The 12313-nt window shown below is 37.8% G+C and overlaps 1 protein-coding gene and 2 non-coding genes across 4 annotated transcripts; all 3 read left to right on the plus strand.

Annotated features, from left to right (window-relative positions):
• Positions 1-875: 875 nt before the first annotated feature.
• On the plus strand, positions 876-947 carry trnam-cau (transfer RNA methionine (anticodon CAU)). Its single transcript has one exon. It is a non-coding gene; the product is annotated as a tRNA-Met (tRNA).
• Positions 948-1676: 729 nt separating this feature from the next.
• Positions 1677-1748, plus strand: trnam-cau (transfer RNA methionine (anticodon CAU)). Its single transcript has one exon. It is a non-coding gene; the product is annotated as a tRNA-Met (tRNA).
• A 231-nt stretch (positions 1749-1979) lies between these two features.
• Positions 1980-8978, plus strand: snx15 (sorting nexin 15). 2 transcript variants are annotated; one of them, XR_003676090.1, is made up of 8 exons: positions 1980-2208; positions 3485-3641; positions 4870-4985; positions 5075-5354; positions 5428-5592; positions 6846-7046; positions 7614-8599; positions 8692-8977. XR_003676090.1 is itself a non-coding variant. In XM_028474489.1 (7 exons), the coding sequence occupies exons 1-7, from the start codon at positions 2110-2112 to the stop codon at positions 7745-7747; spliced, it is 1152 nt and encodes a 383-aa protein (XP_028330290.1). In that variant the 5' UTR covers positions 1980-2109; the 3' UTR covers positions 7748-8978. The 2 variants fall into 2 exon arrangements, 1 of the variants encoding a protein (XP_028330290.1); XM_028474489.1 differs by having other exon boundaries at positions 7614-8978.
• The last annotated feature ends 3335 nt before the right edge of the window (positions 8979-12313 follow it).

Consider the following 12313-nt stretch of genomic DNA (forward strand, 5'->3'; position numbering starts at 1 on the left):
CATCTCAAAGCGCTGAACAAAGTATAAAGTCCATAGTAAGATTTTTGCATATTTTACTGTCATTTTGTCAAATTTCATTAGCATTGTGTGTGTCGTTGAAGTCCATTGGTGTATTTTGTGTTTAAGTGGTTGTTAAGTGTGTCTTTGTTCTCATTTTGTGTACTTTTGTGAGGAGTATAGTAGGTTGGAGTAGTTTTGTGTTACGTTGGGCTTCATATTACTTCCAACCTCATGAATTACAAATTTTGTTTTGGGGGCAAAAAAATCATTACAAATGATTAAAAACTAAAATTGTCATTATCAGTATTTAGTTTTAAAAAAAAGAAAAAAAAAAATCACAAGCAAGAAAACGATAAAAACATTCAAAGTTGTTAGGTCAATACTGAACGACAGTGTGAGCCTTAAACATAGCTTTGAGCACCCCCTAGAGGATGTAAATACGTACTGCACCACCATCAAGTTGAAATGGCGAAACAAAATTACAAAAGTACACAAAGTAATTAATAATGGTTTAAGTCTACACAAAAATGTGGTACAAAGTCAATTATTTAAACTTAATTAAATTACGACAGCATCATTATTTTTCAAGTGCAATTCCAATTATAAATACGCCATTAATTAAATATCAATTACGCGATTGCAATTATAATTGACCCAAACCCTGGTGGCTACTCTGTATTTGTAACATTTTAATAAACTTGATCAAAACTAATTTTAGGAGAATTTGTGATATCAAAATGTGGTCAAAGAAAAATAAAAAAAACCAGTCTATAATTGATAATAAATAAATATGATAATATACACGTAATATACACTTTTACTCAGATTGTACGGTATTTTGAGACTTTGACAGATAATGGCAACACGCAGTAACCAGCAGAGTGGCGCAGCGGAAGCGTGCTGGGCCCATAACCCAGAGGTCGATGGATCGAAACCATCCTCTGCTAATTTTAATTTCAAACATGTCAATATACTATTTCTCATATAACTGTTCTTAGTAGATAACATTACATGTGCACTGCTATATATATTCATAAACATGTTGTTTGCACTGAGTTCTCATTTGAATCACTCTGTGAGAAAACAGTGTTTTAATCTAGAGAAAGTGCCCTTGCTTTTAAATAAAAGCATTATTATTTTTAATTACTATTGAAACTAACCTGTCTATTGGAAAACATACAAATATGACAATACACATGGAAAATTATACAGTCTACAAAGAAAGTGTAGTCATATGAGGAATGTGGTGTATTTAAAGTAGAGGTGGGACTAGATTAATTTTTTTTTTTTAAATGAAATTAATTACTTTGTAATCAATTGATCTCGATTAATCTAAATCAATCTCATAGCAATATTTGACATGGCAAGAAACGTTTTTGGAATTTAAATGGATTTTGTTATATGACTGAATTAATAAACACAATAAATGACAAACAACAAAATGGTACTTATTATTGTCATTACTGAGTGGTAACGTAATGTGCAATATGAATTATAGAATACTATGGTTGGTAATTGGAATTATATTGTCGACAAAGGAAGTATATATATATATATATATATATATATATATTTTGTTTTTTTCTATAAATCATCTTCTGTATATATATATAGATTTATATATAGGTGTGTGTGTTTCTTTGGGACCTTAACACATGATGTAGGGAGCATCATGTAGCAGAGTGGCGCAGCGGAAGCGTGCTGGGCCCATAACCCAGAGGTCGATGGATCGAAACCATCCTCTGCTAACCTTTTAAAGCTAATTCACGACTTTTGAACACATTATTTACTACGTATAACTTTACTAAACATACTTTCTATTTTATTATATTTATGTATATAAAAAAAATTGTGCAAACAATCAATTGAACAAAATAATAAATGTTAAAAAAAAAAAAAAAATAGAAGAAATTGACGAACCATTGCATTATATCTTGATCGCCTCAACGTCGTGACGTGTCAGCCTACGTCACCAAGCAGGAAGTGTCCACACACAGGGGAGGAGCTGTGAGCATAACAACAAGGCTGTCAGTTGCAACCCTTTACGTTTATGCTTTGTTTTTACCAATAAGGTACATTTCCTTTTCTCTGACATTACCGAGGACGGACATGTCACGGAAAGCCAAAGAGGAATATTATCGGTTCTTTTCTGTCACGGAGCCGCGCACACACGAGAAAGGACACACCGAGTACAAAGTGTCAGCCAGGGTTAGTTTGATCTCTTCATCATACTTTTCTTTTCTACAGCTTCCTACATTCAGAGATACCATCTGTATAACATGTACCACAACATCTCATGGCTCACACTGAGTCACAAACACACAACATTGACCCGTTATTCTTTGGTTGACACTTATCTTTGCTTAATATTTTAGTATTGCTGCTTTGTCGTTCATTTACTGTTCTGTGTGCCTTTGAAATCCCCCCGGGGACAAATAAAGTTTTTTTTTAATTGAATTGAATAGAGCTTTTATCCACAGCCTGTGTTTTACTGTGAAAACTCTGGATCAGGAGAACATGTGATTTTTTCCCCCCCATGACCATCACAACAAAAGCCTGAGGTTCACACAGGCATGCGAGTAAATTGCATTATTAACCCTTTATCGTTGCATATTTCCTCCTCTTCATATTCACGTTTGAGTCTAAAAATATGGGAACACCTTTAAATAATTCGATTCCATCATGGCACTAATTTTCCTCACATAAATACTGCCCTAAAATCATTTGATTACAGAATCATGAATACGAAAAATCTCATTAAATTAAGATTTTAGTTTTTTTGTTTTTAGAAAATCCTGAATTTCACTAAAAAAAAAAAAAAAAATACATTTTGAAGACCTAAATACACAAAACAAAGGTATGGATTTTATACAAGCGGATGTGACATTAAGGTAACATTTTTAAAAAATTCTCCTGCCTCTAATTTTAACACTTTAAGTCAGCGATTCTCAACTGGTGGGTCGCGGACCTGTACTGGGTGGGTTGATGACGGCTGGTCAAAAATGAATAAATACTCAAGTCTCTCATGTTGGACTTGTCTTTTATTTTGAATGAAACTTTTATTTTTGACAGGGCATGCTGTGAAATGCGTGTTACACAGGTAAATATATAGATTTATGTTTTAGAATTATTATACATGTGTTTTCAACAGCTATTTTTTTAAAAACCAAATATGGTCCCGATTTATTGACCATGGCAAAATGTGGGTCCCAGGGTGAAACCAGTTGAGAACCCCTGCTTTAAGTCATCTTAAGGGCCAAAGTGGTGCTTGTAATTTAAACTTCTTTTTTTCATGCATGTGTTTTATGATAAAATGTGTAAAAACTATTGAAACAGCCTTCATTCATTTATTGATTTATTTCTCATTTATTGCTCTACAAAATGTAAAATGTTTCAGACTTCATTTGAAATTAAAATGGCGTCGATGGTTGTCTTCTAACCTAGATGATCCAATAAATTATGGCTTTTCTTTGTGGTTTTGCAGTTTGTCTCAAAACGTCATCCTGAAGATGTGAAGGAGGTGGTTTTGTGGAGGAGGTTTTCAGAGCTGAAGAAGCTTCATGGAGAGTTGGCCTACACACACAAGAACCTGTTCAGGAGAGAGGAGGAGTTCCCGCCTTTTCCCCGCGCACAACTCTTTGGTACTTTTAGATTGTTTGTATTTTATATTAACTTTAATATAACTTTTTTAGGTATTATATGTTGATTTATTTATTTTACAGGAATTAAAGCAGATATTTAAAAAGTCAAGTGTTATTGCCAGCATAAATAGAAATCTTAGCACTACAAGATTAAACCGTAATATTTTGAGAATACAGTCATCATTTTATGAGAATAAATAAGCTGTATCTTTAAAAACTCGTAATGGTACAGCGCTCAGAATTCCCCGTTGAAGTGAACGCAACTTAACACCGATCGCCCTGATTATATCAACCACGTCCAGCCTGTTTCTCCTCCACTAAAGAGGCCATTTGCTCCAAATCAGTCTGGTTCTTTCCTCGGAACAAACACAAACGTCTGCAAAGTGGCTTTAAAGTCCTTAAACTGATAACAGTGTGGTGGTGATGGGCATCCATAACGCACGTGACCGCAACAAGATCCTGTTTGTTTTTTAAATTTGATTCTCATTAAATTATGTCTTCATTCCCGAAATATTCCAAATTTAATCTTGAAATACTATTACTTTAATCTAATAAAATTTAGATTTTAGTCTCAAAATAATACGACTTTAATCTTGAAATATTATTACTTTAATCTCATCAAATTATAATTTTATGAAAATACCACTTTATTCTCATAAAATGACAACTTTATTCTCAAAATATTACGACTTTATTCTCGAATTTTTAATTTATTTTATTTATTTAAATAGGGACAGTACATATTAATGGACATTAAAGAAAAATGTAAATATGGAAGATTATAGCCAACGGCTAATTATGACTTTAATATCATGAAGTTATGATTTTATTACGATACAACTTAACGCTCATAAAATTACAACTTTATTCTCAAAGAATTAAGACTTTAATCTCGTAGAGCCCAAATTTTTATCTTATTTTAATGTCGTAGTGGGCTCAGTATTTGCAGCTACAACCGTTTTGAAATTGACTCATGGAAAGGATTTGTTGGATTTGTTTTAGGGATTTTATTTCCACTCTGACACCAGCTATAGTTTCTCTGCTTTGATTTTTCCCCAAAAAGTTTTGTTTTCTATCGGATTAAAGCCTGGATTTCTTTCCACTACACTCCTGTCTTTATCTTTTTGGTGCATAACAATCTCTAAATAGTTAATTTTTTCTGTTGAGTTCCTTTTACCTCAACCAAGGATAATAATTCAGTGTAAAACTCCTCTTGCTTCTGTTCCAGGACGGTTTGATGAGGCAGTGATTGAAGAGCGGAGAAAAGCAGCAGAAACCATGTTTCTATTTACCACTAGCATACCAGCACTGTACAACAGCCCACAGCTCAAAGACTTCTTCAGAGTAAGACTTTATTATACAAAGGATTTCTGTCACACGTCACTAAACCTGGATATAGTTCAACTCTCAACCCTTTTTTTTCTCACTGTGAGGGCGGTGAGGTCACAAGGCCCCTGGATCCCTCACCCCTGTCCTCTGAAGGGCCTCTACCTCCCCCGCTCATCCCCCTCCCCAAGCGGAGGGACTCAGATTGTGAACCTGCCGAGGAGGAGGCAGGGAGGGAGGCACCCACCCTACCCCAGGATTTGGGCAACAACCTGAGCTTAGAGGTAGAAGAACCAGAGGTGGGGGTAGAGGCCTACAGCGAAATCCAAGGATCTCCTCCAGAAGACGAACAAGATGAGCTCAGCGACTCTGAGCCACACGGTAGAGGTACGTTTGATAGGATTGAAGCAGAAGTGTGACATTTTCCCTTCGTTTCTAAATTCAGACCATGTTTTTCCAGTTCCTTCGCCAGCTTTGTGTCTGTCCAGAAACGACCAATCAGAAGAGGAGTTTGACTCACTGTTTGACTCCATGCTAGAAGAACAGGTGCCATGTGTAAAGGAAGATGGTCCTCCTCTACTGTCTGACAATGACCTGGCAGCTTTTGATCCCTGCTGTAAAGAAGGTGAAGGATTAGATCTTTAAATCAGGGGTTCTCAGCCTTGGGGTGGTGAGACACTGGGAGGGGATGCCAGATGCCTTCAAGAAACTAAGAATACTTTCTGAACAACTTCAGCAAATTTTTGTTTGTCTTTTCCCTTTTTCTGCAACTACACCAGACTTGCCATGTTTTAACCTATTTTCATTACTTTCTTGCCATATTTTGCTCCGTTTAATGCATTTTTACTACATTACTCCCATTTCTGCCACTTCACCATCAAATTTCAACGCCTCTTCTTCATGTTTTCGAGTTTCAAGACATTTTCGGCACTTGTGAACCCCTTCCGCAATTTTTTCCACCTAATGTTGAATATGTATGGTTTTAACCTCTTTTCACCATATTTCATGCTTATTTTGCCAATTTAACCACATTCGCAATTTGCCATGCCCATTATTTGCCAGTTTAAACTAATTGTTCCAATATTGACACTTTAAACCATTTTTTACCACTTTTTCTGTCCATTATTGGCCACTGTATTTTTTACTACATTCTGTGGTTTTTAAAATCCCATTTCATCACTTTTACACCATGTTTGGTCACTTTTAACCCATTTTATATCTGATAAAAACAAGGATTTACACATTTAAGATGACTACTGTATTTACTTGGGCTCAAATAATAATCATAGAACAATGGGCTTTATGGATGAGCCCCAAAAATCTCTCCCGTTTACTCCCCCTTATAGATAACCCTGTCTCCACATGACTGTTCTTCAATGTTCATGTCTGTGTTCAACCACATTCAGCTACAGTGGGGGTTGCAGGCTGAAGGTTGAGAACCACTGCTTTAAATAATAAAATAAATCTCATAATTGTTATAATAAATCCTCTACTTTAAAAAGTAGTGCACACCATTAAAACCAAACATACAGTATGCCCTCATAATAATAGGATTACACCTAAACTATCTGTTATGAAAGACTTCTGGGCTGGTCCAATCTGACAGTGCCTGATCACATTTTATTTTAAATCATGATCTACACTTCCATGAAAAGGCATCACTATAACTCCAAACTAGCATTTGACTTGTTTTACCCAAAGAAATACTGTATACTGTCAGAACAGGGTGCTTCTTTCCTTTCTCTTTCTCCAAAGAACAATCTGGCTCCAAACATTAGCATGAACTCATACCAAAATGAGTTAATTCATGTAAGACTTAAATATTCAAAATAAATATCTTCCAAATACAAACCACAATTCCTTATTCCACTCTTTCAGATGCATCCAATTCCTGCTCTGACCACTCAGAGTTGTTCTCACTGCCAGTGGCTCCACTGGGTGTCGGGGAAGAAGTGGCGTACCTGAACGAAGCGGCCAATCAACTGACAGCAGCCATGGAGCTGGAGAAGGAGGAAGAGTTCAGTTCTGCTATTCGTGGCTACAGAACAGCAGTAGATATACTCATCACTGGAGTACAGGGTGAGAAAGTCCACACTGAATACATATTGTGTTTTAATTTAGTTTTCACTAATCTGAAGCAGAGAGCAAAATTCAAAATGCTGTAAAAAAAAAATGTCCGTTTTCGAGACAAATTTTGGATATTTAATAAAGTTTACGGAAAAAAAAAATAGGTGATGGACTATATCATTTTCAATAGGTTTAAATGTTCAAAAGTTCCTTAAGTATTGGGGCTACATTTTGGTGAAAGTTGCAAATCTGTATCACATATGGTGGATTTATTTTAATCTTCAAAATTGTGAATTTTAGAGGCTTCCTGTAGTACCACCTTCAGGACAATTGGCCTATTTTTGCATTTGAGGCCATCTGGTATAGGACTGAAGCTTTGTCCACAATTTGGTGAATGTTTGTGCATGGCAAGTAGGATTTTTGAAGAATAAGAAGAATCAGTACTTTATATTTCACATTAGAGCTGGGCGAGATTTGGAGTTTTAAACATCACATTTTAAAGTATCCTTTGCCATTTCTCTGTGCATGTTGCCACAATATCTGCCTGTTCTTGACTGAGTTTTTTGTGCGTCTCCCCAGGAGACCCTGATCCTGTACGGAAGGAGTCTGTGATGAGACGCACAGCTCAGTATCTGAAGCACACCGAAATGTTGGTGGACAGACACTCCTCCCCCTCCCACACTAACACCACCACACACACTCCAGTCCCATAGAATTACACATAAAGACACAAACACACACATTCTCAGTCAGGTATTATAGCACACATTACCATCAACGTAATCACTTGCACTAATGGTTGTCTGGACCACAGCATTCTTTTTATGTGAAGGTACAAAAAAGTTTAATGACCCACATTCATGGAAACAAGACACTCCTGTGATAAACATGGAGGACGCACACATGCTGCCTTTTACGGAGTTTTATTTTATTTTAAGTGTCTTGATTACACTCCTCTCTACTATGTTTTCTGATTAAAACATTCACCTCTCTAATAAGTACAAAAAATTGAACAACGCTTAATTTTTATCAAGTCAACACGTTAAAATTCTACTGTTTGTAATTGTGCTGCTTCCCGCTGAAAAAAACTTAATTTTGTCTAATATTATGCATTCTAACTGCTCATATTTACATATTGTGAAAAAAGAGTCAATTTTGCATAATCACAACTTAAAACCAGATGATATAAAGATGTTGCCGTGGTGTTCAAAGCTGCACATTCGTAATTTGCAAAGAGTTTTGTCAATAAATATGATTTTTTTTTTATAAAAAAAATGAATTATTGGTTTTCTTTTTTATCATCTAATTTCTTTGATAGGTACTTTTCTACTCAAAGTACAGAATCTTTTAATTTTATTTTCAAAAGTATCCACGAGTATAATAAAATCCTTCAGCTGATATGATTGCAGTACTCATGCAGGACCTCAGAGAGGTGCTGTTGCGTACTGGATAAACGGTATCACATATCAATTACAGGCTATGATCTTGTGCTGCATAAAGCTCTTAATTTGAGACTTTTCATCTTTTACTTGCAGATAATGAACTGATAATTGATGCCATCTGCAGTAAGTTTGAAGTAGAAGAAATAACACACTTGAATTTCCTGAAAGGTGATCTTTGTTTTCATTATACATGGATTTTTACAACCAAACGACAGATCAGAGTGAGTGTTGATCCAGAGCTACAGTAACTGAGGACACGGACACATTTTGGTGGACCTCGACTGATGTTACCTACAAATAATGGGGGAGATATGCTGTATCCAGTGAAAACCAACACAAACCAAGACAAACCATGCATATCAAGAGACATTCACTGGATCCTACAAAAAAGGAAAACATCTTGTATTACACTTCAATTTGGTTTCTTCTATTGTAGCATCATGTCAACAAAACAGTTTGTTTCTTGCGGCTATTTCGATATTTGGTGATGACTGACAAATAAATCAGTCAACTTGATGTATTACAATTTCACTCATTCCATTTTTATTCCGAATTCTGAGTGGTAACAATATTGAAGTTATAGAGGGTTGTCAAATTTTGTCAAAACAGATGGTGGCCATATTGAATCTTGCTCTATATGCAAGATATAGTATTTATATGCCATTTCATCACGATCCTTGTCCCCAAAAACCTACATTTTGCCAGATCATGTTTCTATGCCAAACAGAACCGAAGTTATGGTAAGATTGAAATTCACAATACGTTTACGAGTCATTTTAGATCTTACTCCGTAGATATATTATTGAATTCTTTGACCCTGATAACCAATTGTCACTTAGATCATGCTTCTATGTCAAATAGAACCAAAGTTGTGACAAAATATCCAAATTGGCAATATGCATGGCGACCATCTTGGATTTCTCGATTTTGAGTGGGAACCTTTGGTTTCAGCATATACTAAATAAAAAATACAATGTACAAATTTTCTTGCTTTCTTCCAGAAGTGAACATCTTTATAACATATCTGCTGGCATATGCTGAGCTTGCAACGGCAGGGGTAGCAGTCACTTTAATTAGAGGGTAAGATATTAGGCAAGGAGAGAATCAAGGTAATAATTGTAAAGGTTGGGGAGGAGTTGATTATTTTGAAGTGAGATGTGAAGTTGTAGTTGGTGAGTGGTAATACCTAAATCAGGTATTTGGGATCAATGTGACGAAGGTTAAGCCCAGTATGAGTTTTATCCCACAGCCCAAGGCATGCCAGTGAAACGTAGACCAATGTATGTGCAAGAACCGCTACTGCAAACCCAAGCGCTGCCCCGGACCCAGAGGTGCAGCCAGGCCAGCAGAAAGAGCGGGGGCCAGGGATCCCCAGGCCACCTCCCCAAGACCAAGCAGCCCCCCCAGACACCCCCAAGATCCTATGCCGAGAGGCGGCCGCCGCCTCCCACATACAGACCCGAGAAGCCCCAAGGAACCGAGGACCCAGCGCACCACGCCACCAACCCCAACCCCAAGACCCCCCGCCAACATTGCGATTCTCAACTAGTTCAGTTCTCATTCACACCAGGGTTTTTGCAAAGGAACCAACTACTACTTGTATGAATTAACTATGAAAATTGCAAATATTTTGGCATTTTTGTGGGTGCTCGACAGTTGAGCACTAATGTGCTCATCTATCCATATTTCTATGAGGCACTGTACCTCCTCTTTCAACCACGTTTGTCCCCGCTTCATCTCTAGTTAGCTCCAAACCAATCTCGTGTGAAAAAATGAAGTTGGCGCTTCCCAAAATACACTGCGCGGCGTGCTACGGAAGCCTCCGTAGAACAGAAAAGGCTGCTACATAATAGCGCTTGGAACCGTACCGAGACCAACCTCTGGAGGTGGTCTCTCTACAGTTATTTAGTTCAAACCAGATCAAATTGGTCCACTTTCACACCAGCCCAAACGAACCAAATTTGCAGGTGCGCCAAACTCGAGTCCACTTCAAGCGGACCAGATAGTACTTGTGTGAAAGAACCCTAAACTTTTCGGTGAAATGGTCCCAAACTTTTGAGACTTTAGGTTGGTTCTTCTTCTGTTGCACAACATTAAATGATACATCGGCGTACATTTTTGTAGTCAACATTATCAATTATGTTACTAATCATTTTTGCATTATTGTATATGTGTCACACATTGTGGTTGGTGCGAATCTCAATACGGTCTATATATTTAATTGTATTTTTTCTTTTGAACCCCCCGCCGAGAATCTCAAACTCCGCCTATGTCTGCCGGGCTAAAAAGCCCTGCAGAAAGATACTAGGAATCAAACCATAAAGCCATCCTGCAGGGAGACCAAAGAACAAATTTGTATGCACACTTCTAATGATAATTGGTAGAATATGAGAGGATTCAGGGCTGGTGAAGGACAAGCGAATGGAGAGACAATAAAATGATTACTGAAGGTTAGTGAGAGGAAGAAGCCTCTTTTTTCTCTCACACTGGTGAGGAAAATGAGGAATTGTGGGGTGTGCGAGATAGCAACACAGGAAAGAAAAGAAGGGATGAGATTAGAGGATAAGCAGAGATCATCCTTCTATTGTTAAAACAAATGGAAAAACAGAGCCTCCCCATCGTTTCTCTATTTTCATCCGTTTGTACCTCCTTTTCCTTTTTTTATTGGCTTTGTTTTGACCATTGTGCGTGGAAAGAGGATGGAGGGATTGAAGCAAAAGGAAAATGAGCATCACTCCATCCTGTGTTACACATCTAACTCTACCTTTTCTCTCTAGAGAGGGAACGATAGAGGGACAAAGAGATTGATGGATGAATGAAGGGATGGAGGTTTGAAATCGGAGAGGGGGGTTAGAGCCTCACAACATTAGCATGCTGAGTGTCAACACACACCTCTTTTCCTCTCCCTCCATCCATCCCTCTCTCCATCTCTCCCTCTGTCTCCATGCTCCTCACTGGTCACTGCAATTATACCATCAAAACACTCCAGCCTGAGAGCATAATAACTTCCCTCTGTGTGTGTATCTGCATGTGTGTGGATGTGCTATCATCAGATCAAAAGAGAGCGTTTGTGTGTGTGTATGTGCATAATTTAGTACCATACTTGGAGGCACCATGTGTGCATGTGTGGCGTGAAGGGCAGCTGTTAGCACGAGCGCCAGAACCTGGATTTGGAGCATGTGTGGGTGTGCACGAGTGTGTGCAGTTTAAAGAGTCTTGTTGAGTTCGGCACGCTGGAAAAACTGCTTCTTCAACCTCTGACCACACACTTTAAACACACTCGGGGAAAGAGCATGCAGTGTGCAGCATGTATGTGTGTGACTGTCAGGTTTCTGTGTACACACAGACACACACGCACACACACACACAATGTGCTGATGCTAATGGATGCATGCAGGCATACAGTTACAGCTCGGAGACATAAACCGTTATGACCTACATGCCCAGTGGGTCATCATTAAGCCAGACAGAGCACTGTGACACCTTTAGCTGTCCACGTACAACATCACGCCTTGTTTGTTCGACTTCTATCAACTTCCCCTCCTAATCTGAGCCTGTTATTCCTCTTTGCTCATTCTCTCTGTCACCTTGCCCTCAGCAATTTGAGCACACTTCTGTCTTTTATACTCCCTCCCATCTATCACGCACACACACATACACATAGAGTTAGACACACTTTAATCATTCTGTTGTCTGCCTGCCTCTTGTTCAGCTCAAACCTTTCTCCCTACAATGTTACTCTATTTTGCACGATGATTGCCTTACATTTATTCACATCCAGGTCCAAGAAACATCTTTCAAAGCATGTCTAGCAGCGTTGTGTTTTCCATTTGAAGA

Source organism: Gouania willdenowi, chromosome 18, assembly GCF_900634775.1.
Source record: "Gouania willdenowi chromosome 18, fGouWil2.1, whole genome shotgun sequence".
Lineage (NCBI taxonomy): Eukaryota > Metazoa > Chordata > Actinopteri > Blenniiformes > Gobiesocidae > Gouania > Gouania willdenowi.

Excerpts from the sequence above, each read along its gene's own strand:
- snx15 (XM_028474489.1), top strand. The coding sequence starts at position 2,110 with ATGTCACGGAAAGCCAAAGAGGAATATTATCGGTTCTTTTCTGTCACG. Across the intron at positions 2,209-3,484 it reads AGTACAAAGTGTCAGCCAGG|TTTGTCTCAAAACGTCATCC; the intron begins GTTAGTTTGATC and ends GTGGTTTTGCAG. Across the intron at positions 7,047-7,613 it reads ACTCATCACTGGAGTACAGG|GAGACCCTGATCCTGTACGG; the intron begins GTGAGAAAGTCC and ends GCGTCTCCCCAG.